This window comes from Sinohyriopsis cumingii, unplaced genomic scaffold (genome assembly GCF_028554795.1).
Source record: "Sinohyriopsis cumingii isolate HCF-2022 unplaced genomic scaffold, ASM2855479v2 utg000881l, whole genome shotgun sequence".
In the NCBI taxonomy this organism is placed as follows: Eukaryota; Metazoa; Mollusca; class Bivalvia; order Unionida; family Unionidae; genus Sinohyriopsis; species Sinohyriopsis cumingii.
Window position 1 is genome coordinate 1,036,758 of NW_028315939.1, and position 27,846 is coordinate 1,064,603.

A 27,846-nucleotide genomic window follows, 5' to 3' on the forward strand; every position below is an offset into this window, starting at 1 on the left:
TACTGGTAAAGGGTCTGAAATCCACTTACCGTATAAGCTGACCCCCCCCCACTGAACAGGTATAAACACTAAAAAGTGCATGACCCGCATATTAGCTGACCTACAACTCTGAGACATCACAAGATGCACAAGGTAAGTTCTAAATGCATTTATTTAGCCAAAGTTTTATTTTAAAAAATTACATGTATACTTGTCTCAAGGCTAGTGTGCATGATTATTATAAATAAATGGTATAAACTTGTTTAAAAAGGAATTTATTTAACTTTCTATTTTCTTATTGTTTCTGCCTAAATTAGATTTGTGTATAATTTGATCGAACAATGACAAGAATTTAGCATTCGCGAGTTGCTATTACACTACCTCTCACTTTTGACTTGATTATTGTTTGTTTATGCATTATTGCATTGGAAATTATATATCAGTGCACCAGTAATTACGTTTTTACTTTGCTTTGAAATTGTAAATACCTAACTCGTTAAAATGTAATCCCAGTATGACAACACAATGAACAAAAACAATACAGTTCAATGCTAATACCATAAAAGCTGAGTTGTAGTTTGCTTTGATGTAAGCGACCATACCTGTTAACTTTCACGCTGGAGGAAAACAAACCTCCAGATTTTTGGGGTCGCTCCATGCCTACCTCCCGATTACATAATATCTTCCAATTTTTGCTCAGAATTCCCGATTATTACATTATGTCTTCAATTTTCATTTCTTCTAAACAAGAAAAGTCCCACATGTTCTGTTGTATCACCTGTGATTTATTATTGTGACGAAATAATTACTTTTCTATAAAGAATTCGCTTCTTCACTAAATAGAATGTTAAGTTTAAACATTATTCACGTAAATTCATAATTTTCTTTTACCTCTACAATAATACAAAAATGAAAAAAATAAACCTGAACTAAAAAGTAAACCACAACAATAAAATCGTCCACAATTAATTTCAATCCCAAGAATCATCACTACGAATGCTGTAACTTTATATTCTATAGCACCATTCCCTTGAAAGAAACTTAAATGAGTGAACACCTGACATTTTAATACTGTATATACCAATGATAATTACCATCGTTCAAATTATAAAGAAGGAATGAAAATACATACCACGCAGCAAATGTGTCTTCAAAAAACTAATTCAGAATGCATGTTTTATAATAATCATTACTAAATGCTTGACAAATTTACAATAAGGGAATATGGTCGGATATACAAAGAGGGGAAAATAGTTGCCACATGTACGGTACCATGAGGCTGGCTATTTTGATATGCCTTTGCCCCTGTTTTACAAAACTAAGGTAATCGTGCTAATATTAAGGGAAAAAAGGCAATTACGCATCAATGTACTTGTATAGTTACTGGTCAAAATTCTCTGTTATCACAAGCCAGTTTCAAGGTTTTAATGATTAACTGGCCTGAATTTCTGTCACAAAACTTAAGAAATTCGCCGACTATCAACATATGAGATGCCAAAACAAAGCTTTCCATTGTGTGGAAAGTTATGATGTTTGTTCAGCTGAAACACAAAACTAAAATTGATTGATGATCTTAGTTAACTATATGAGAATTTTAGCCTTTATTATTACCACTCTTCACGAACATCTAAATTATGATGGTTACGTGCCTTGTACAATTAAACAAGCATACCGTTTTAAAAATATTACCTCAATTTGTAGGATCGCTTATATCGTTGATAATGAGTAACTCGTGAGCATGTGATTCAGCGTGAATGAAACAGCTATTAAGTTTAATAATTGTCGGGTCACCGAAAGGTAATGCTTTTTTTTTTACATGTCCATGTCTTAGGACACGGACAAAATTATTGCTTTGTGTCCCAAGATTTACAGCCATTACAGTAGTCAACAAAAAACCTAAAAATTGTTGAGTTTAGACATTGACCCATAGATAAGCCGACCCCTCTTCTTCTAGGCCCTTAATTTTTCCTAAATTATTCAGCTTACACGTGAGTATATATGGTATGTAATCCCAAACAATTACTGGTCTGTTAAATGCTTCAACTGTAAAAGTAGATGGTTCAGAACTCTTAAAATATCTTTATTTTTGTCATTTGCACTTAATGAATAATAATAACATAGAAATTTGACAAGGGATGCTTTTCAATACTGAATATTTTTTTAATTTGTTTGTTTTTCAGATAGACACAAAAACATCCATCACATCCTTAATTACTTTCATTACAGACATGAGCACTGGTGTCATTAAGTACATCTTGTCAAACATCAGCACCCCAAGAAAAAAAAAAATACCAAGAGAAGGGGGAGGAGAAAACGATTGCAAATCATGGGTGTGAAATTATCCCAGTCACCTAAATCAATTTTGAAAAAAGCACATTAAACAACATTTTGTTCCCTAATATCATCAACAGTTATGATTAACAAAAATGGGTCCTGTATGCTAATATTAAAACTCCTTACTCAGTTTCTCTTGTAGAATATTGAATTGCTGTCAGAAGAGTTGAATACAGTTCCATTAGTTCATTGATTTAGTAGTGCATGCAGTAACTTTCCAGATTTAACAGCACTGGTACACCTTGCAAAACATTGCATTAGGAGATTGGTCTATAGTGACGTAAAAGCTCGATGCATCAAACCATTATCAGCCAGACAGTGGTAGCTCAGCCAGGTTCATCTGTGTGGTGAGTCATTGGGCAACTGGATCCAGACAGGGTTTGTGGGTTTGTACAAGGATTGGATTAACTTTGGTGTCTTGTGTGAAATTGTTAAATAGGTGCTTATTTTTGAGATTTGAAACAGGACTAATGTAAAAGATGATACAAGATATTGGTTGTGAATTACAGGCTTTGAAGTGGACATAAGAAATGAACATGCTTGGACTTTTAGCTTGCTGTTGAGGTGAGTTTCATTGTAATGATTGTAACTTCAAATAAAAATCAACTGTACCTCGTGAATTATTCACTGATGGGTAAATCTCAAAGTATACAGGTAAAGTTTTGCTCTCTACACTGACTCTACGTTTCTCTTATTTTATCTAAAACTTAACCAAAATAAAAATGTCAGCACCTTTTGTAAACAAATGGCTTTTGTTATATTGGCAGAGGAATACTCTGAATGATTGATAGTTTGATCATTTACCAAACAAAATCCAACACATGAAACGTTATCTTAAGTACATGTAAGTTGACTGGTTACTAGCTGAAATGTAGTGGTTCCTGACTCATTTTGGAGAGATCAGGAGGAAAAACCAATAAGCACATGTTGACAAAGCAGAAAATAACAACTTATTTGTTGGCTTTTTGTTAGTTGTATTGTCAGATTGGTATTCAATCATAAATTTTAGTACAGTCAGAAAGTTGTTCAAGTAGACGATCATTATTTAGAAATCAGTTGATTTTGTTTTTAAAAAATTTGCATTGCAGAATTATAGAGTGATCAGAATCTTTCTTTTCATCGTCATAACCACATCTTTCTTAATATAGTCTTTGCCATGATAGTAGATAGTACGATGATGGCATCATTTGTGCTTGCCACTGGCAATGTCTGCATCAACATGGAGAATGTTAATGATTTATGTTAAAATATTCTGGAAAGTATTGTAACATGAATAGTGCTGTCTCATCCACCAGGTGCAAAGGCAGTGTATCATTAAGTCGTTATACACATAAAACACTGATCCAAAAACTTGACCATGCATAAGGATGCATGATTTTCCTTACCTCTTGACTTGATGAATATACACTTGTTTAAAACCATTTATGCTAATGTATTTGATATAAACCTGTGTTGTTTTTCAGGTGAAGTTTCATGAGTGGTGATTTGATGTGTTGTCAGCTATTGATTTGATGTGTTGGGAGATATTTTGTCAAATGGTTTACAGGAATTTTTTCACCTTGTCTGAACATTGTGCAAGGGAGTTCATACTATATCCATGATGTCTGAGTTGTCCATTGTGTGGTGTTGACAAATGTAGTTCTTTTACTTAAGTTAGTATCACAGAGTTGTAGAATATCATCCCAAAAGTAGGCCACTTGCCTACTTCGTACTCTTGTGATCATGTACACCTATGTCTAGCTTGACTTCTTTTTCTTGGATACTTTGTGCAGTCACAAATTTGGGTCTGCATGTATCCTGAAAATTACTACACATCTAGTTTCATTACAAATTTTTCATCAATCCTGGAGATGTTTTATTGAAACATGTTCAACAAAGACATGTCTTGCAAACTTCATAATGTAATAATAAGAGACGAAGTACACACATCAAATCAAATGGTCACAAAGTGTGTGAGGTATGTCAGCAGGCATAGTAAATGGGCAGTAAGCCAGGCAGGTATATAGGGGGAAAGTTGAGAATATAATTATTTCACTTAAACAGCATTGTTTCAGTCCTTGTAAACCATATACATGTTTTGACATTTTGGTAAACATGGTTGTTAAAAGCAAAATGAAAATAGATATGCAGTGTTTCCCATTATACATATTTGTGCATCAGGGATGCATGCTGGAGAAAATTGCACATGTTTTGTTGCCGTGCATTTTTTGACGCAAAGAATTTGCATAAATCAATCAGGATTTTTGTTTAATATCTAATGCTCTGGATGAGGGGTGGCATCATGTATACTTCGAGCATTGGCATAGTCTGGTGCCCTGCTTCGTGTAGGCAGTGTTATGATGAGTAGCTTACCCATATCTCATGAGCTGTCGCGCAATTTCCATCGAGCTCATCAAGATGTCATCCAGATGTTTAACGTCAATGCTTGTTGCACTAGAAAGTGATCACCAGATTAAAAATGCATGGACTAAGAATCATTAGCGTAGAAAGTGAAAGAAGCAGAACACACAAGAGTAACTGTGGATCTGACTTTAATGAAAAATGGAGAAAATAATTCCCTCGACTGGAATATGGCATATACATTAGGATTACCTGTGTAAATTGTGATTATAACGACTGCGAAAGTGAATAATCCTTTAATGACAAGGTTTAAGAATTTTTAAAAATCTGCCCTCGTTCACCACAAGATATCTGGAGAACACATCATAACCCAAGACATTCTTTCACAACAAAGAAATCATTAAACTTGCCAAGACAAATGTGTTATTTGGATTACAAAGAAAGGGGGTCATTGCAGATTTTGTTGCCTTTTAACTTTGCTGCAGTAAAAGAAAGATCTTAAAGTTCAAGTGTAACTTATTAGAAACAAGAATCATTAGCCTCCTTGATTTTTGGATAAATTTGTTCTAGGATCAAGTACAATGAAACCGATGATAGTATGCATTTTATAACAGGCAGTAAATTAACTGCCATTTGGTTAAAAAGATTTATTAGGCTTTTTGTATTGGCTTGTATGTAATGTGTTGCTCTATAATATTGCTTCATAAAGATTATAAGGAGACTGTTAAAAGTACAATAATAAAATTATTCTTTGAATGGACAATGCATTTATTTGTAAATGTACATGTTGGTTTATTTGTATTTTGAGAGAGAGAGAATGTTGTGCAAGTTGCAATATCCTATCTCAAGCTGACAAAGTACGAGTCATATGAAAATTTGTCAGTACATTTTTTACACTTAGTTTTTATTTGACCCCAGTTCTGACACCAAGGTTTATATTTTTACCCTCAGTTTTACACCCCTAGGGGATACACTGGATATGTCAAGATAAATCTTGAATGTAATTTGTTGTTAGTTCAAACAGGAGTGTTTTGTTTTAGTGTTTCAGAGAGCCAAAGGTTGGTTTAAAATATTACTAACAGATCCCAGTTTGTTCAGTCCTGTACTGAATCTTATGTAAGACTAATAGTAAACTAAATTACATTATAATACTTATGTAGTCATAACAATATAAAAAACACATGAAGCGAAATGTTTTGTCCTTGTGTTTTTCAGGTTGCATTTCTAGGTTTTGTATACAGTAGAGATGTTAAAGTTTTTGAGATGTATGTGTGTAGTGATGTTTTATGACGCTCGGCACAAAAGTGGTTATGTAGTGGCATTTCGGATAAAGGCTTTCACTCATGGTTCTATAAGAGTCTGTGATCCAGTGAATAATGAAAAGTTTGTTTCTTATGTCTGATCATTCATACTTCTGGGCAAAGTTGAAAAAATATTTAAACTTGTATCTGATTAAAAAAGCAAAAACTACCGTACCCTGTGATTTTTTACATGTACACTGAGTGACACTAGTTCATGGCTTTTTATATGCTCTCTTGACCCAGCACAATTGATTAAGAGTTGTAGCTGCAGGTGAACTGTATTTGCAGTCTTCAGTGTAGCTATCATTCTTGCCAACAAATGTCATAGTGATAGGGCATGATGTATAGCAGTGCTGTCCAACCTGCGGGCCATGGGCTGATTTTAAATGGCCTGCCAGAGCTCGAGCAGCTTTATAGTCATTGCTTTTCAGTTTTCTGCTGCGGCCCTTGGTTTCAAAAAAAACATTCATCAGTGGCCCATGGTGTCAAAAAGGTTGGACAGCACTGATGTATAGTGTCCTTTTTCATCCTTTAAAGCATTGATGCATCACTAATGCAGTCAGATCCAATCAGAATCTTTGATGGAAACATTGCACTTGAGAAGTACAGCATCATCTTGTTTTTAAAAAAAAGTGTAACTGATCTACATAAACAACCTGGTTTATCTTGAACATCACTCTGTCACCTTGACTCCAGACAAAAGCAAAACTCTTATGCTTGAATAAATGTGTAAGCTCATACATCTTCATTTCTTGATGTACTCTGCCATGTTGTAGTTATATGGGTTGTGTTAAAGAAGGATGGCTGTATTAACTAGAAACTGTTATTCATATCTTTACTAAAAGATTGTTTTAAAGATGTCAAATAGATAACAAAAGAAAACTTTAATTGTTTTTATTTGATTTTGGAGAAAAAAGTTGAATGCTTGGTTTGACTTCTCTTATCATTCTTTGATTATTTGGATTAGTTGTAATACCACTAATGTAAAGAAGAGAGAAATGCCTTAAATCATCATCAGTTCTTTAAAATGACTACTGTAACTATGTGGAAATATCAATACAGCTTTTTCTCATATAGAAGTACATGTACATTGAAATATCATGCTTTTAATATTCTTTTTCTTTTGCAGACCGAAACAGGCATAGCCAGTGACTTATTGTGTAGCTAGCTAGTGTGAACGAAACAGAATCAAAATGACATCAGGTAATAGTTTTACAGATGGACTAATCAAATGAGTTTTTTCCGTGTGAGATAATGAAGCACAATGAAATAGACACATTGACATGTTTTGGTTGCAGTCTCAGGTGTCGATTATACTATGATGCATATTGGATGAAAAAAGGGAATTTTCTATGTATAAAATATAGGAGGGATATGTATATATTAGTGTTTAATGGCACAGCAGCAGAAAAATAGGTTACTGCACAAAAATTTAGTTCTCGACTATGTACATTCACCAAAGTTTGTGTATGGGTTACACTTTGAGTAAGAAAGAAGCCAATAATCCAGTTGGTTTTGGGGTTGGGAGGTCAAAGATTAGAGTCACTGACTGAGAGAATGTTTTTTTATAGTATGCGGAGTGCTTGCATTTATGGTAAGGAAGAGGCACATTAATTTATTGGTCAAAAGATGAAGGTCTCTGTGACACAATGAAAATTGCAGTTTTGCACAATAACTTTTGTACTTAAGAAAGTTCCTTGGACCAACTTTGTGATTGGTATGCATTTAGGATAAATAGAAACCCTTATATTTTGAGGTATAATGGTGATAGGTAATGTAATAAGAAAATTTTAGTTCAAGATCATTTGTCACTAATGTCCATGGTCAGCCAAATTTTGCAACTGCCTGCAGAGAGGACTGTTAAGTAAATGGTAGGTGTATGATGTATTGTTTGCTGTTCTCTTGTTAGATATTAGCATGAATCCCGTAGTGCCTTATCCTAGAATAGACCATGAAAAGAATCAGTGAAGTGTATCTGAACAGTGATCACACCTACAGCTTACGTAAAGTCTTTTCTTTATAGATTTTTAGTTGCATAATAAGAGTTTAAAGATAACACATTTTTATATAGTTCATGGTGAAAGATTGAAAATTTTCAGTGGGAGAAAAATCACTTCTGAAACAGCTTTCTTTTCCCAGTTAAGAAGTTTATCTGCCCTTATGTATGTTATTCAAATATGTATTTCCATATTTAGGGCTATTTAGTTTTTCTTCTACTTCTCTTTCTCTTCCTTCCAATCAGGATGAACAAATCTTGAAACATGTCAAGACTGTAGACAATCCTTTTATACATTTATTTAATCAAAAAGGTGTCGTAAAAAAGCCTAAAAAATGAATTCCAGCAAGAAAAATTCAGCTTCAGGTACTAGCTTTTTTCTAATTTAAGTTTCCACAGGAATCGTGCAGATTATTAGTGACTGATTTACATGAACTGTTGCTGTTTTGATATTGTCACCCATGCAGTATTATTTGCCTTTTAAACTGTACAGCAAACTGACATCACTTGGTGACAAAAAAGTTTTAATACACTCTGGATGCAATACACAATATAAGAGGTAAAATATTAGTATCTCACTTTGCATGCTTGCACATCGGCCATGGGTGGTATCATATTATGTTCAGTAATAGCAGTTGAACTCGGATTGGAGTACAGACTTTGATATTGCTGTCAGTTGAATATGAACAAGTTTAGATACATGGTTAAATAAGGTAATAACATTAAATAGCGATTCTAACACAGTTATGATCATGATTAAAATGATGAAGAAATCAGGCATTGATGAGTGTTAATTTCAAACTGAAATTAAGTTACAATTGAAATTTGGGTTCAGTATATAGACTGCAACTGTGCCAAGGCCAAAAATTGACAACTGAACACAGAAATGAACAAAATAAATACCCAAAATCCATACAAGTAAACTCACAATAATTAAAATCTTTCATTTAAGATGGTTTACTCAGAAATCTGTTGGATTCGACTGTTCCTTAATGTTTCTACAGCACTCCACTCCTGTTATGTTCACTGTATTTATCCGTGCAAGAAATGTGTTGACAAAAATAAAAAAAGTGTAATTTTGTTTGAAAACGGTCGTTAATTTGACAAAATGTACAAATTTGAATCATTATCTGTACACATCACATTTATGAAATGTCGGTGTCCTGAAGTTGTAAAATTTCTAAATATTTTATCAGTGTAGTAATGTAGCTGTTGATAGCATTGGCGTAGAATGGAGAGAAAAAAATCTATGCAAATTGATAGATTTTGCCCCATATATAAATATGAAAATGGGGGGATTAGGAAATATTGTATTCATGATAGTGATAACATTTTTCATTCGTCATTCGTGGCTTCCTTATGTGTACTAAAAAAAAATAGAGATATTTGATTGAATAACTTCATCGGACGTTCATAATAGTTGTTCTTTGCTACTTTTGTTCTCAAAATTTCAGTTGAAATTTTGTGGAAATTGTTGTGTGCTTGAATTTTCATATAATTTTGAAATACTATATGTACTCATTTATAAGTTGAGGCCAGTTGCAAACTGCCATGATCCAGATCTGCTGTCATGTAATGTGCTAGTAGATCTGGGTCTCTGCAGTTCGGTAGGAGTTAATCAGTAGATCAAACAACATAAACTTTGATCTGACAAAACATGTGACAGCATATCAAGCTGTGTGTGCAGTTGGGCCTGACTTATAAGCAAGTAAATATGGTACATGATTCATTAGCAATAAAAAGAACATAGTCAAGCAGCAAATGCACATGGTAAAGTTGCATGTATGTTTTTGATGTAATATCATTAGTGGATCAGTGCTTTGATAATCAATGCAGAGTTGCAGTTGGGGTACTTGATTATTGAGGGACCTGATAACATCCACTTCATCTTTCACTGGTGCCAGTTTTCCATGGTAACCAGACAGATTTTTTTGTTGTTTGTTTTCAGGTAAAGGAGTGGTTGTTTTCTAATTCACTGTACATCAATATTAATTAAATGGCTTTAGATCCAAATTTCTTGTTGACGCCATTGTGGGTCAAAATCTGTTGTGTAATAAGGCAGTAAATCTCAGATCAATTTATTATTCAGCTTGAAGAAAACATGGAATTGTTAGAGGCCAGTTTTTGAAAGCTTAGACATTGATTATTTTCTTGGCTCTAGAATATATACTTGGCAAGATATATTGAAATATATTTCTGCAAAATAAAATGTTATGTCTCTATGCATTTTCAGAATATATCTAGTCTGTTTATTTAAGACTGGTTTTTATACAGTCATATTTAAAAAATTGTTTTGGCTTATAAAAAACATTGCTTTTGTGCATGCCATTGGTTAATTACTGAAAGAAAAATGCAGGTATGTATATATAATTAATTCCCATAAGAAACAAAAATACATTTAATGTCTTTTTTTCTTGTTCTTTTACTGCTGCTGATGCTGCTACTACTACTACAACTATAGTGTGCAACTGGTTGAGCATTTTCGCATGTATGCGGGGATCTCCCAAACCCAAAATTGTTGCAATGCAACAACAGTTGCAACCAAAGAGAGCATTTGATGCTGTCATAGTATGGAAAGGGAAAGGTGATTTGGTTGGTCAGCCTCAAAGTCCCTCCACATTTTTAAACAACAAAGACATGTATGGAATGCAAGTGCAGGTTCAATAGACAATGGATGTCCGATGGTGACCTCATTTCATAACTGAACAAATAAAATAGTGCAGGTCAATATTTTGGTTATTTGTAATTAACTTTGGTCGTTTTTAATGCTTATTTGAAGAAAATGTTAATCTGGTAACTTCCCTTTAAATGCAGAAAATCAAAACCTTTAGCAGAGCTCAATCTCAGAATTTAATAAATTTGGCAATTTATGATTTACTCCATGATTTGCAACTATTTCAATTTTTTTTAACCCACCTTGTCAGAAGCTATGCATAGCAACCAATTTGGTGACCATGTGTGTCTGCCTGTACATCAGTGCATATTGTAGATTATGGTCAAAGTTAACATTTATTAGATTAGCTCATTGCTCTAGTTTTTTTTTCTTCTTCTAGATAAATAAAATCCAGACTTGACAAAAAGAGATGTCTTGTTTGAAGGGGTATTTTTTCAACACTGCAAAACAAACTTAAGATTCCAGATCAAGTCTTAATCGTCAGTTTGCTAATCATATCTTTTGAAAAGGATTACTAACCAAGAATAAGTTAGGGTGCATTTGATTACATGGCTTTGTTATTATGTTTTCTCAGTGAGCAAGGATGTCATTTCAAGCATGCAAGGAACATTCTGACTATTTTTATAGATAGCATAGTTTATATTGTTATATTAATCATTGTTATCCATTCTGAATCATGGACTGTGATTATGGCAGGATTACTATGCTTACAACATTGTACTAAATGCTTGAACTTAGTTTTGTAATTGGAATTCATGTAAAAAAAATTCTTTTGTGCATTTGTAGTCAGTTTGTTTAAGATATGTAGAGCTCTGCTTTGGGTTATAAATTGGTTTTTATTCACATATCTTTTTTTTTTTTTTAATTTTAAAAAGAATATTTGAGCAGTGTTTTTGATCATGTTTACAAAGGTTCACGCTATTGATGGGACATGGAAGCTAGATACAGATGTTACTATGAAAATAAATGCCTGCACAATTTTATGTTTAATTGAAATTTAATGATGGGGTAAAATGTATCCAAGTCTATTGAACTTTAGGAATAGTGAATCTTATCGACTTTGAACATTTTAATTGTGGAAGGTTTTTGTGGTATTGACCACCTTGACTTGTCTATTAATAAGGTGTTGTCTGGTGTCCAAAATAAGCTTATGGCTAGCACCTTGGTTTGCTGCTCATCATCTTGGCATGGTTTGTGTCTGATGGAGATATGTCCATGTGCTAATTCATTTAGCCTCTTATTGCCATTTCTTTTGTTTAAAAAAAAAATAATTTTTTGTAGCCTGGTGTATTTTCAGGCAGAAAGGACTTGTATCATCCAGTTTTGGCTGCACTCGAGTCTGTATTTAGTTCCAAAAAAACCAATAAACATCTTGCTTGACATGTTCAGACCATTGTGTGGCCTGTGATATAACTGGATCATCAGAGTTTAGCCCAGTATGTATCTTACTAAAGCAAAAAGAAAAAAATTAAAAATGTATAGTTGATTTAATCTTTCTAAATCGCTCACTGAACAAAAGAAGGTTGAGACTTTTTCTGGACTCTGAAGTTTTAATGCATATTTATTATCCCTAACCCTGTTCAGCATGACTTCAAAATTTTAATAAATAAAGGTAAAATGTTAGAAATTGTGAATCCAAGAAAGAGTTTGGACTTGTTTCAAGCCTCTTGTGGGCATAAACCCTCTTAATAACTGGAATAAAAAATTCCTTTGATTGAATGGGAGAATTTCAATTATCAGGAACAAGCAGGTATCATACTTATGTTTCTTTTTTTAAATAAGAAATTGATGATACTTTAAGCAGTCTTCTCTGCCTGATATATTTTCGAAGTTAATGTCATGTACAGTACACCACAGTCACCTCTTCCCTTGATCACACTTCCCTTACATGCAGAGCACAACTTGTGTTCTGCTGGCTTTAAATCATAGTTTTCGTATTTTATACATCAAAAGTTATAATGTGGATATCCTGCCAATCACTTTTTTCTTTATTAAGCTCTCTACTGAATGGGAGATTCCAGTTCTGTGGCAGTGTGTATTTCGTTTTCTGTTTGGGCTTTTTTGGTTATTTTTATTTTATGTGGCTTGCTATGTTAAATTGTTATGATTTATGGTGAATGAACGTGCAGCTTTTTTGTTTTCTGTATTTTAAATAGATAAGTCATTGCATTTCCAGTTGAACTTGATGATTGCATTGTTACTGAGATGCAGAAGTCTATGGTGTTTGTACTGCATTTATTGTAATCTTATGTTATAGCTGCAGACTTGTGGGACTCAACTTAATAAAACAAATTAAAAATGAATAAAACAACAGGAATTTAAACTGAAGCAACAGTATACAGTGTACACAAATTGATATACATTTTAGTCTGTCTTTATTGACCCAAAAAAATTTTTTTGTGTATTTTATTTTGTTAAATGTAATGGCACTTTTAACACATTGCCTATATCATAGGAATTGGGAGCCAAGTGGTTTTCCTAATTTGTTACATTTTCACAGTTGAAAAGACTTGAATACAAATAAAACATTTTATTTGGGCCAAAAATGTGAAACTACTGAAATTTTGCCCATAATCGCCCAAATGGCACTGAATCTTTGGGAACCAAAACTATGTTTTGAGTCACTTGTACATAAAGCTGTCAGAATTTTAGAAAATTTCTACCAGATACCTGTTGATCCTAATGATGGTTCAACTGGTATGTGATCAAATGGAAACTGTATTAAATGTGTACTAACCTGAAGTTAAGGCCACCTTTAAATTCACTGTATCCTGTAAATATCACTACCAAATGTCATTTGATACAAAGTCAAAGATTTTATATTCATTGATAAAGTTCTTATATCCTCCCTCATCATCTAATAAATTGTCATGGTCAAGTCTTCATAAATGTCCTCTGACTCCTTTTCCTTAGCCTCAGTGTCATATGTGGATGCTTATTTAGAGTTGGAGCTTAAGCTTTGTAAGTTGTTGTTGTTGTTGTAGGGTTTAACGCCATTTTTCAGCACGCGATAGGCTATACATGGCGGCCAGTATTAATGGTGGAGGAAGAAACCGGGAAATCCCCGGAAAGAACCACTGACCCTCGAGAAGCTACTGGCAAAAGCTTTGTAAGTAACACTAGGTCATACAGTTTGTGAAATCTACTCAAGGTTGCAACTGAACACGTCATTTGTATGACAAGATGAAATAATCACCCTCTGTTACCTGCCCTGTACCGCACTCACGGCTCAATCAAAGATTTGTCATGTAGAAAAACAAGCTATATGATTAACATAAATTATTTTCTGGAAGAGGATGATCTCTGCTAGCCACTGAAAAGTATTTGTATTTGCATCTCAATCAAGACGATTATCAACTTGAGAACAAAGGGAGTGGTGCCTTTACAATCTTTGGCAGAGAAATTGTATTCAGTAAATGGGTACCCTATGGCTCATTTTATTCCCTGAGTTTTGGGTTATCACGGGCAAGTACCTGGATACCTGTTGGCATCTTTATTAATACAGTTAAAAGCAATAGTTAACGAAGGTAAAAAGAAGTGGGGGGGGGGCAGTTAGTATGTACAACTGTGGGTAAGAACTTTTCTCCATGTTGCAGTAGCAGTAAATTTCTCCAGTACATCCACCATCATCGTTTGCAGTTCACCCTAATGCCATCTGTTATGCAAACTTAGCAGCTGTGAAATGGGTATCTAACGCAATTATATATGATGTACAATAAAAATTTCCTCCAGTTCTGTATGTCTGTTTGGTATGAGCTTTATCTGAGTGGAATTTGTTCATACATCGTACCCCTGCCCCTCCATCCCATTGTTTAACTTGTATTAGATATAAGCCAAATACATATCAATGACGCCAGTAATATTGCCCTAAATGGCTAAGACGTGTGTTTGCCAAGGCTATAAAATCAATCTCATATTGCACTGATTGCTTTTAAATGTGGCTTCTTATTTTTCATGGCTTTGAACATGTATCTGTCTTAGAACTTTAAATACTCAGAACTGGATGTTGGTAAGGTTTCGGCTTCAAAGGTTGTACATTTCTTAACCGTTCATATTAATTCTAAGGTTGTAATGAATTATTGTTAATGTGTTCACATTGATTATTGCAGTAGTGCTCACTCATTCGACTTAAAATCTATTAAACTTCTGAAGCTTTAAGTTCATGCATGTTTATCATGACCAAGTTGGATTATAGATCATAAGAAAAAAGGACACTAATGTGCAAAACTATCACAACTTAACCACATTACATTTCTCAATCACCAGTCCAAATTTTGTTTTTTTTCACCAACAACAAAAGCCATTTTTATTGAGAAGTAATTGTTTCTTTTGAAACAATGTTGGTTTTTAAAAAAAGTAACTTCAAAGCTCAACACCTTCCCGACTGGCCATTGTTAACAAGCATAGTGGCTTCCTTTAACAATGTCACTCCTGATGATGTATATTTAGATGGTGCTTTAGGATAGATTCATGAAAAGAGTGATGAAGAAAGTAACGTTTTTCATAAAAATCATTTCCCTTATGACATTAACAGCCACTGATAGTAGCCTTCAATACCATGCAGATGAATTTGGCATATTTTTGGTGCAGTTCATTCACATTTAGCTTTAAAGCAATTGATTTTGTGACAAGAAGAGACATTTTCACTCCACTGTGTTTATTTTGAAACATCAAAGTGTCTTGGGAATATTACCTCATTGTTGAGTTTGAGCGCTAAACATTGGCGCAGCATAGTTTTGAACTCTTACGCGAGATTACTATGACCAGCCAGAGACCGGAAAGGCAACCGATTGCATCACTTGACAAAGTTTTGCCGTTACTACACCTATGTTATAAGTTTGTTCAAGGATCAAAGGAAAGTCCATGAGGTGAATGGGGCGTGTTCTTATACATCCCCACGTTGACAGACAGTGAGAGGGATATTGTCCACTAAGTTTGATTGGATCGGTCCACACTGATATCCAATCAAAAATTGAGATAGATGGCGTGATTACAATTCAGACCCGAATGATACTTTCCAACTTGTAAGAGAAAATTTAGTATCCGCCAAGACGGATTGCTGATCAGTAGGGTTTATTCCCAGAAGAAGCCACTCGTAATTTGGAGGCAAATTCTAAGGAAAGACAGAGTTTCGAAAAGGTCAGTAAGTTATTTGCTTGATTTTGCATCATAATTGTAATTATATGTAGTATGTACACTTAGTTACTAGGATCGTTTAGTATGTGGAATTAACTTTGTAGTGTTTCATTTACATGCGTATTGGAGAAATGGTCTTGAGCCTTACATAGAGAATTATTAGATGCAAGGTGGAATTATGTAGATTGTTAGCTTGTGGTCAGAATTAATTTTGTAATCGCTATTAGGTTACTTCATAGTAAACCAGTACGTTTATTAATGCATTATGTTAGAATTTATACATGCTTGAATTGTGAATTTGGAAAATGGTTGAAGTATGTAAGATTAGTTACTATTTACATATGGATATGTGAATATTTGCATACTTTTGTGAGTTGTAAGGTAAAGAAATGTGTATGATGATTGTGATATTGTTTAGTTTAACATGATTAGGAATATGTACTGATGTGACACAATTTATTGATGTATGTTTAAGAAGTAATTGATACTGTGCTGTATTATGACATTTGTTTTACAATACAAAAGCGTATGGGTATCTCGATGTGAATGAATGCTTCACTGAAGAAATTTAATAACCGTTATCTGATGATAGGCTGCGTGTAGTGTGAGATGCAAGGGCTAAGGAAAAGGACTACCATCCTTGTGTTTTCACAGGAAGCTTTTTAGGGGACAGAACTTTGGTTCCATTGATTCCCGAGTCTTCAAGAGATGAAAGTGAGACTAGCTGAAACAGTCAAAGTCGACAGAAGTGCATTCATGAAGGAGGAGGAGAAGGGGTCTAGAGAAAGTTGAGGAGGAGGAGGGAAAGGAATTTGGAGGAAGGTCTAGGAGGAAGAGAAGGAATTGGGAGAAATAGAAGAGAAAGGATACAACAGAAACTAATCTCACGCTGCTAATCAAGTGATGCAATAGGTTTATAAAAGGGTCAAGTAGAAGGAGTGTAATTGGAAATTTGAGTCATTTGGTTATTGAATTGTTATTAAAGTGTTATTCATTGAATTTCAACCTTTTTGTATATTCAACCATCTAACCGTCGGCATTATCTTTCACTAAATTTAACTTAAAATAGAGCCTGGGTGGGACTTCTATAATAGTTTAAATAAAATATTGGGCGCCCCCAAACCCAACCATGACAATCGTCACATCAACATTGACCAGTAGTTGCTAGGAACTGCCATAATTTAAGTCATTTAAGACTTCCTTTTATTTGCTTATTATGCTACAGGGGGGATGGTATATAACTTAATAACAAAATACACTTGTTCGATTTGTAAGGAGGGAAAAAGGAACAAAGTTTCAATATTCATTACAGCAGTTACACTTTTTTTCTAAATTTACATTTAACTTCAAGTCTCTAAATGGAAGAAAGAAAAAAAATAATTTAGCTTATCACATAGTGCATCAAACCAGTTTTACATGATAATATGAGAACTGAAACGTGTTTCTCATCGAAATTTGTTTTTGCAGAAACTAACATCTTGTTTTTAGGTGTGTGTTTTTGTGATATTTTCATTCAATACTTAATGTACGTTTTGAAAATCAAGGCACGATACTCAGCAGTAGCTGGTACATGTAGGAACTGTCCTGGCATGTCTTTGGGCAGGTAGCTACAGTAACAGGCATAGCAACAGACTTAAGAGTAAAACTGTCACTTCTCAGCCAGTGCCCAGTGATGCATATATATTCATTAAAATAGCCATGACTAACTTTTTTCTTCTATTTTAAATCACTTTGTTCATGACATGAATGGCCACTGATAGAGCACAACAGTCAATATACTAGTGTTCAGAATTCCGTAGATTTAAGAAATTGTTGTACTCATATAATGTTATTTCAAAAGTGCAGAAAAACTTTTTTTGTAGAATAACTTGTGTTTCTTTTTTAATTTAATACAAGATGCCATGTTATTCTTGTAGAATAAACTCTGGAAAGAATTATGACATGCATGTCACAATGTTCCAATGTTCTTGATTGTACCATACATCTTGGAAACTAATATGTTGCAGTAACAATTAGAGTCTAGGATGCAATGTTTTGTTTTGATTATTTCACCTTGGTATAACCCAGCTATTAGTCAGAAGTCAGTAATAAAATGTCAGTGCATGATTTACAGTTGATCTTTATGAATTTACATATGTAATGGTAGACCTAAACAGACTTTGTGCATTACCACTTGAAATTGTCACCCCCAAACAATTGATGTTATGTGTTATTTTCTTTTGTTATGTATGGTAAAATTATAATGACTGTTATTTTCTGCCATTTTTTGATAACAGAAGGAGCAAAGGAAAATGCAGGAGGCTTAGCCTATGAAGTGATTTTGAAACCAGCATCTAATGAGGGTCCCAGGCCCCCCTCCCCACCAAGAGAGAAAAATCTCACAATAGAAGATATCTCCAAAAAACTTCAGGAGGCAGAGGAGAGAAGACAAGTAAGTTTTGACTGGTGAATCCACTAATATTTGATTATTTAGCATCTTTAAAGATGACAAAATTGGTTAAAATATTTTTAAATATGACTTTATTTACACTGCTGTGGTAAGTTGGTTTTCTGGAGCAGATGTTTTTATCCTGATGTTGATTTATCTACTTTTGCTTAGTTTCATGCATATTTGATGTGTGCAGGTTACTTTACTGGTAAAACAAGATGTTTGTAGTAAGCATGTTTTATTATATGTGAACTTTGTGGAGAATTTTAGTTTTAGCAGAGTTTTGCCATTGATATATCTTCTAAGGGATTATTTCTTGCTTTTCCACAAACAGGACTTACAAAAATATTTTTCATCTGCTTGGGCGTAAGTTGCAATAAAGAGCGACAGCTTTCATTTTTGGTGCAATTCATTCACATTTAGTTTTAAAATGTTTTTGCCCAGAAGAGTGTCAAAATTCTGACATCATGGAATATCTGCACATACTTGGTGTGTCATGCATATACAGAGCTGCACAGGCCTTGCAAGGTCCAGAGCTGTATTGAGACTTGATAGGTTCAGATTTGAATTTGTCATCCACTTAACAAATACACTGGTTGAATTCCACACCTGAGCCAGAAGACTGCTTTGTAAGAATAGTGCAAGAGTACATTTGTCTATCGTTGACCTATGAGTGCTTTCCTTAATTTATATTTATAGTAACTGTATCTGATATTTTTCCAAGAAAATTGTCCATTTTCTTGGATTTGAAAATTTGCCAAACAAGTTCATTGTATTCATAATATAGTACATTACCAGATCAGTCTTTAAAGAAAATGGTGCCGGATGTCAAGCAAATCTGGCATTAACAATGTGACTTGCTGACCTGCCACTTATCCTGATTTACTCAGGATCATCCAGAAATTTTGTTTAAAAATCGGAAAAACCTGCTTCGCCAATCCCCCCCTCCCCCATCTTGATTTTGAAAAATACCTTTTGATTCACGATTTCTATGCAAAGAGAGCAAAAGTGATGCAGAAATTCTGCAATGAATACTCCAGCAACTGAATTCAGTTGTTCAGCACAGTTAAAATGATAAATCGATTTTCCCAGGAACCTGAACAATCAGACATTGTAATACCAAACATGAACCTCAAGGACCTTCTGTACTGAGGTTACACTGCATCTTTTAACTTTTCTTTTTTTTAAGGTAGGGAAGGGGGCATTAGAGAGCAGGCATTAATTAGGGAGTAAACAGTATATGGTCGCAAACACTGATCCTTTTTTTTTTTGGTCTCCAAATCCTAATTTTTTTCATGTTATCCTGATTTTGATTTCACTCAAGGTGGCAGGTCTGGACTTGTCAATGTTCTTTGACTGAAAATTGTTAGAGCAGGTGGATCTTTTCAAAATTAAAAACATGTCAGATCAGAAAAAGTACATATCAGCACCGCTTTATAAATCTGAAAAGAAGAATAAGAAAGTGATGCAAATACAGCACTCGGACTGAGCACATTGTCATGCTCATTGCAGAATTTTTGAACTTCATGATCATTTAGCAAAGTTAGACATGTAGACTAGTTAAAATAAGTGTTAATATAAATAATTTGTCAGTATCTTGTGTTTGTATTTTGGTTCTAATCCACATGGATGCCGCCCATTTGTGACAATTATTTTGATTTAGCTGCAGAATCAGGTTAGTAGCAAAACAAAAAGTACATTTTTTTAATACATTGTACTGAAATTATGGCATGTAATAAATAGTTATCACATTTTATGCTCAGATTGTGGTTATTAGACACTTATATTAGTAATAATATGCTTATACCACTCTCTGTCTGGGCATATATGAACAAGCAGCAAGTTTATGAATGTTGAAACAGGATAACTGATTTCTTTACGGTAAAATCATCTGCTGCAGTTGATACTATAAAGCAGATGGAAACCTGTTCCAATGTGAAATGAAGAGGTCACACAAACCAAATTAGCGGTCACCTCATAAACCAGACACATGGAAGGTTAAGCAGAACTGAAATTCCAAGATAAATGGTTGACTACAACTAGATAAAGAAAAAAACAAAAGGAGGGATATTCACATTAACAAATCTAAAATAAGGGTATGTAATTTTCCCAATTGTTTTCTCTTGCAGTCTTCAGACTTGCCTGCCATTCTTATTCAAATTGGCACACAATATCTTGAATTGTGACCTTTTTTTTGGTATATAGAAGCAGACTGCACACCACTCGCATATTGTATCTATATCAGAAATTTTGTTCCTTTATTAATTCTAGGATAGAAATCATCAATGATTATTAAACAAAAGTTTCCTGTAGCAATCATAACCCACTGGCTTTTGGCCAATTCTCTTATAGTCCTTTGTCTGCAAAAGAGGTGTGTCTCTGATTTATCTCCTTTTGACCTGGCTTAGTGTTGCTTCCTTTCAATCTGTTTAGCAGAACTAACATGATGAGTTTTTTGCTTAATATTTGTGCTGAAATATTACATTTATATTACTTTTCAACATTTGCTTATTTGGGGACATTTTCTAAGCAAGTTGCGGGCAAGTCTAACCATAAGTAATCTCCATGGAAAAAACACCCAACTTGTTTATCATGTACACACTGTAGAAGAACAGGCGGCTTTTCCTTTTTGTAGCTTGTGGCCAGGTCTGATATGGGATCTCGCAGAGAGTCAACATACCTACCAGGCAAGGAAGAAGATACCATCAGCCTAGTCAGATTTTGGGTTTTTTCTCAGATTCTAAACAGGTAGATGGCGATTTGCACATTTCCGAAAGGGTGGAGCAGCACTGTCTCCGTTGTGTGAAGGCAGAGAGCAAGGCGCACCTTATTGAAAGGGAGTAGCAGCACCCTCTGATCACCTCTAGGATAGTGAGTCGCATGACCCTGCTTCGGGGAGGAGCAGCATCCTCTACTGACGAACAGCTCAGTAAGGGCTGATTGTGACTTCACCACCACCACCACCTCCAGGAAGTGGAGAGCAGCACCCTTTCAGCCCCAAGGACCCTTTGCTTGCATTGCAGTCTAGGTTTAGTCCTCAGAAGAAGGGAGTGCTAAGATCCGAAATTTATCAGATCTAAGGATAGTTCTTACTGCAATCTGAGTTGCATGCAGATTTCTTGCCCAGTAACCGCATGTTAGCCGCCAGTCAGTGGGTACCATGATCTGGTCACCATTCACAAGGCACAGGGTATGAGTCTTTAAGACCTATATGGTATGGAGATTGGCATTGGGAAGTCCCCATCTCTCTTCAGATCACCTTTTTATCCATCAGGTAACTGGGAAACAACTTAGAGAATCCACATCAGGTCTGGGTATTGGATTGGCATCCCCTCCTCTTCACTACTTTGTTCCTTGTAATCTCTGTGGGATTTTGGACCTAGGTGTGATTTGTCTATTATCTACATGCAGACATGAATATTCGGACATAGGCCATATCATAGTGAGGTCATTCATAAGAGTCATTGACCTACTTTGTCCCATGAAGTTGGATCTAAAAAGAGGGAGGTGAATAGATTTTTTTCCAAAACACTATGGGCACCCTAAACAACGGAGACCACTGCTTTAAACAGTTGGTTTCTATTTGTAGAGTTTCCAGAAAGTCAAGATTCTTGTTCCAGTTTCTGCAATGCAGAGAGACAATGACACCAGTCCTGCCTCCCAGGAAAGCAGACCTGCCAATTCTTATGATTTCGTTGCAAATCTTACGAAAATTACTTTTAAAATACAGACTTACGACATACTAGCAAAAACTACGGAAAAATGATCTTTGCCGCAAAAGCCAGATAATTGGTTCATCCATGTTTTATTTGGATCTGGGTTTCATCTTAGAATTAGTGAAATTAGTCAGGTAACCAGACTAACTACTAACTGGATGCTTTAAACTGCACTATTTGTACATGCAAAGTGTCTGCATGATCAAACTGTTGATTATATAATTTTTAAAAATGGTGTACAGAAAGCGATGCATATTTAAGATGAACGGAAAATAAGCTTCTAGAAAAGTGTTAATGATTAACACAGAAGAATAAAAAGGGTATTAGATTCTTGTGAATAAAAGCTGGAAAGGATGCCAGTTTGAGTATGACTTGTGGCTGGAGATATAATTGCTGCCGTCATGTGAAATGGAAAAGAATATCCAAGGATTATGTCAAGTTGAGAGATAGCAACAAGCCATTGAGCTGCATAGGGTTTGGAACTAGAGTTTGTGCAACTGTACTAGTGGTAAATAAAGTCTACATGTACTTTACAAACTTTTCAGTTGAACATAATGTTTATTGTCGATGCATTGAACTTTTAATTTCGTTTTCCAGCTTTACAATAGCAGTTATTGATATTTAGTTTCACCTTACTGAAAACTGGTCAATCTTACAGAAAAATGGACTTGTCAGAATTGACAGGTCTGGGAAAGGGTGCAGGTTTATGATGTCCTTTCTGTCGTTATTGAAGACGAATTTCACATGGAGCAGACCAAAGTCGTACCCTGACCCCTTGGGTCACTTTCCCCTTCTCAGCCTTCTTTTAAAAAGAAGAAACTTAGTCTTGCCAAACTCTCATCCTTCCACAGCACTAGCCTTCACTAGGATTCTATGTATGTTTTGGCTGAGGATAATTTTCAACCGTGACCTACTTGTTCAATACCACCAAGAAAACAGGCACTGTCATCATGAGAAGATGCTAGTGATGGATCAGGCATTTGATTAGAATGGAGGCAGAAGCAGTTGTAAGGATGGGAGTGTGGGAGGCCTAAGAGAACATGGCTTTGTACTGTTGAGACTGAGATGAAGACCCTTTACTACAGCTGTGGCACACTTGAAAAAATGGCCAAAGACTGAAGTGGAAGAGCTTCGTTGCTGCCATACAAGCCAAGTAGGCTTAATGTGCAGTAAGTAAACTTGGTCATTTGATAAGGCAGTGAATGCAGTTTACTGCCTCTTCCCTAATGACCTCTGACCCAAATCTTCAGGTTCTGGCTACTCCAGAATACTTTCTGCTTTAGACCAGATCTTTTGCTGCCCACCCTCATGCACTCCTTAAAATATAATGGGAGAGGATGACTGCACCTTCTTAAGCTCGTGCAAGTGCTCTTCCTTCAAGTGGGTAAAGCAACATCCTAAGATGGAGAGAGTGTTAGTACCATTGCACAGCCCACCCTAATCAACTTCTGTGGGAAGGCCAACATCCTCTTATGGAGATGGCATTGTACTTCCCATTGTTCTGGAAGGATTTCTCACTCTCATCCCCCCGGATCAGTCATCATTATCCAGATACCGACTAGCATTTATCAGAGACTGGTGACTGGTCAATACAAGCAGATTCACTGTATGAAGCCGGGGATAAGAGAGAGAGAGAGACACACACACACACACATTTATGGGCTCTAATGGAAATAGAGATTGGCTTGACATACGCACCCTTTCCCTTCCCCTTCTCCCAAGGTCTGCAGCAGATCTCATAAACCTAAACTTTCATTTTGATCTTAAATGCCAAGAAAAACCATTTTAAAAAAATGACAATTACCTTAAAAAAACAATGAAACTACAAAAAATTCAAATATGATGAACAGCCTTCTACCAGATCTCACAATGAATGTTTTCACATGGTTTTTCGTTAGGCTACCATTGATGCAGAAGTACTCCAGCAAATTAAAGTTGTGTACAGTAATACCTCGTGCATTTGCATTTCTGGATTCGCAAATTCACGGATTCGCGAAATTTTCATTGGTACCCTCTACGTACATGTTTTCCTTATTTTATTGAATTATACCTTCGTTATATGACTTCTGTGACATATGAAGTTTACCTCGTTATATGACTTCTGTGACATATGAAGTTTACCTAGTTTACCTTCCTGACAATGACAAAGAAAACGTCAGTCATTAAGTTTACAGTCCCATTCGTTACTTGGTTTTTACCTTACTGTGAGTGCAAAAGAAAACGGCAGCCAATGAATAAGTATAGGGGTAATATTAGTATACATGTACCGTACTGTAAATGTGCTAGTGTGGCAAATACCCATTAGGTGATACTGTACTTTTACGTCAGCCATTTATTTCTCTTTTTAAGGGTAATGTATTAAGCTAACTTTTAAATGAAATTAAAGTGCTTTGGGAGCATGATTTGGGTCATATTTAGGGTTTAAACCCTAGAAATAAGCATTTATTAGCATTTTTAGTGACTAGTACCAAACATTCACGATTCCTCCTGATCTGCGACTGGTTCTGGAACCTAACCTTGCGAATGTTCGAGGTATTACTGTATATGAAAATATACCATGCACAATATAGAATTTGTATTCTTGCCACAACATAAGTTCACCAGTAGACTTATCGTAGTGCTTGCCATGACATTTGCCTTTTTTCGGGTAGGCACCTGTTTGCATATCAGAGTTCTTCGGCTTCACAGAAATGGCTGTTAAACTAACTTTGATATTCCCTGGAACAAGTATTCTGTTTTTGTGTGAACCTTGCATCAAGGAAGTTGTCCAAATGCATATTTAAAATATTGGCTACCTAGAAAACCAAAACGGGTGATTCCCATTTTGTTTTGTCTTTAGATAAATGAATTCCTTTGACAAATACTGACTGATGATAATGATGGGGGAGAGTGGGTCAGTTATTAATTATATCAGATTTATTGGAGTTGGAAAGTGTTAATAGAGATAAGTGAGTGATTTTGAAATTGTTCATGGTGATAAATACAAGTTCATTGTACATGCAGGATGCATACATGCCAACCATTGTTCTTTTGGTCAACTGCTCCGGTGGCCTTAAGGTTAGACCATCAGCCTCAGATGCAGGAATTCTCGGGTTTGAACACCAGCCAAGTCATAACAAGGACTTATAAAACTGGTACTAACGGCTGCCACACTATGCACTCAGCATTAAGAGGTTAGTTTAGGACTGGTCAGCCTGGTGTCAGAATAATGTAACTAGGTGGGACGTGATGCTACATGTCTGCGACATGATGCCCCATTGTTAGAAATCACTATATACTGACAAACTGCTAACATTGTGGCAGTATGAGAGAATTTTTTTTAAAGCTACTTTAAAAATCCAAATATACTTATGCTTAAGTTTTTTTTACCACAGAATTACTTCTTACACTAGACTATATGGATCACAATTTTTTCGTACAGTAAAAAATAAAAATAAAGCAATAAAACATTTTTGTCATTTGTATTATCATCTCTTCAATTCTGCTCATAAATTTTGGGCATATTCTTAAAACGGTGACTGCTGCATAAGAATAATGTAAGAGTACTTTCCTTATTTGCTATTTATAGCAACTGTATTTGACCAATTTCTAAGAAAAGTGACAGGTTTCTTGATGTGTGAACTTTGCCTCACAGATTCATTTCATTGATAAGCTAGCTAGTTAGTGAGCCAGTCTGTACTTTTAAAGAAAATGGTGCCAGATATTAAGTGAAATACTTTATGGTGAGAATAGTGGATGTTAGCTGATGGAAAATGTTAAAGCATCTTCACCAGCCAATGTTGTGATAACCCTATCTACACTTTGGCATATTGAGCAGATATTTCTATGCTTTGGGTCTTTGAATTGCATTGGTTGTGGCGGCAAGCTTTTGCATCCAATCAAAATTAAGTTGTTCAGATTTAAACACTGTTCCTACGTGATCGAGAAGGGGAAGCACACAACTTGAATGGACTGATAAATAAGCACTATTCTAGTGTTGGCCATGTTTGCACAAATGCCTTTCACTCGAATACACCTGTAATGGCTTCCATGTGATACATAGTCATACTTTTGATGTATCCTCTTTAGGTCAATTGCCACCACTGTTTTCGGCCGATGTACAATGCAACATGCTTTTGGTTAGTTGGCATTACATACTAAGGGAGGCAACACATGAAATTCAATAGATCTCACTAGGACAAAGCATTAATATAGCTGTTCGCTCCACCAGGGTGTAGTTATCGGAACCATGGCTAGCAAAGATGATGTTAGAGCAGATGGATCTTTTCAAACTTCAAAACATGTCAGATCTCAAAAAAAAGGACAAATCAACACTGCTTTACAAACTTGAAAAAGAAGATTATGAGAATAATGTGTTGACCCTTTGCTTCCCATATAAAATTCTAACCCTCTTATCTGTGCCTCCCATATGATGTTCACGACATCATACTCTTGCTTCCCATTAAAAATCCACTTAAACCGTAAAGCAACGTTATCTTCAAAAAATTATATTCTCGCATTGCTGGAATAGCTTCCAAATAACCTAATCATTTCCACTGCAACTCAGCATTTGTTATTAATGCCAGATTACCGTAAGTTATTATTTGTCATCATTTCGGGATAAAAACAACTACCGATGCACAAGTTGCTTTGTTTTAATCATTGCAACTTGTGCTTCGAAACTTTAACCCTTAAAGTGCTCTATTGTTTTGTAGTACAAGAGCCTTCAGTGCTGAATTGTTTGAGAAAAAAAACTGCAGTCTTTAAATTGCATGTATTTCAAAAAATATATACAATAGATAGACAAACCCTATATGAAAAATAATGGTGGATCACTAAACGTTAAGATTAGCATCAAGGCACGTGTAAGTTTAACTTATTTGCATGTACAGGTGCAAATACAGGTTAAATGACAAGTTACAATTATATTTCATCTGTATTTTTTGTGTTTTTTAATGGAAAAGTTCAAATATATCTAAGAAATATTATATATTCTTTAGTAGTTCAACCATGTACATGTAATGTCTGTCACAATGTTTTGTCTAAATTGTGACAATAACAGGTAAAGAAAAGGTAAGAGTTTTGTAAACATCAGTAGTAAATGTTTATGAAAATTTTTCACTTGTTGTTTATTCAGATATCAAAACTGAGGTTCATATCTGATGAATAAACCTCAGCAAAATGCTTTTTGTTTTTCAATCATTGGGCAGATTTTGTGTAAAGGGTCACCTTGATTGTTCTCATTGTCTGCCAGGTGTAAATTGCTTCGAATAGCTAGAAATCTATCCCATGCTAATTGTTTTGCTGAAGTAAAGGGTTGATATCACATCATCAGTATCCCAGTAGGAATCAAGATCAGATTTATACCAAACCCGTTGCTGTAATCAATGCGAAAAAGAGTTTTAGCTGCTCAGGTGTGACAGGCTGCCATTTCTTCATACCACTGTTGTCCTTCAAGTCTACCCCATGAACTCTCTGATCTGCATAACGATTTGTTCAGTATACTGTCACATGCAATAACTCGTCATAAAAAAAGTCTTATATAGTCCATAGGTTCCATATTCGCCATCTCGACAATTTTGAATTACCAGTGAATGGGGGGTTGACGGGCATACCATCTTTTCTTGTCCAGCCAGCATGTACATCAGACTCCAGTCCCACGTCAATTCCTGGTTCAAAATCACTCATGGGAATTTCCATCAACACTTCACCAGCTCAGATAATTTCATCCTTCTCAAATCCTTCAAAATCATTCTCATCGTCACTATCAGAAGCCAGTATTTATCACAAGAAATCACCATCGTATTCACCGTCAGCCATTTAAATTTTTTCCACGTACCACGTGCTCAAAAGCGAGTAGTTGTAAAACTTCTTCCCTAAATGCATAGTAAAGTACAACGGAATGCTTGTTCCGAGCCTATATAAACCAATCAAATATCGTTTTACAAGCACTCATGGCTAGT

At 35.1% G+C, this 27,846-nt stretch overlaps 1 protein-coding gene across 8 annotated transcripts in view; it reads left to right on the forward strand.

Annotated features, from left to right (window-relative positions):
• The window catches only part of LOC149773125 (stathmin-like), a 104,908-nt gene that overhangs the window by 51,857 nt on the left and 25,205 nt on the right, over window positions 1-27,846 (forward strand). For 2 of the 8 annotated variants that reach the window (XM_089946790.1, XM_089946793.1), the window contains exons 2-4: window positions 7,084-7,157; window positions 10,412-10,534; window positions 18,037-18,191. In XM_089946790.1, the coding sequence (XP_089802916.1) occupies window positions 7,148-7,157; window positions 10,412-10,534; window positions 18,037-18,191 (288 nt within the window). In that variant the 5' untranslated portion in view covers window positions 7,084-7,147. The other 6 variants (XM_089946796.1, XM_089946795.1, XM_089946794.1 and 3 more) reach the window with 5 other exon arrangements.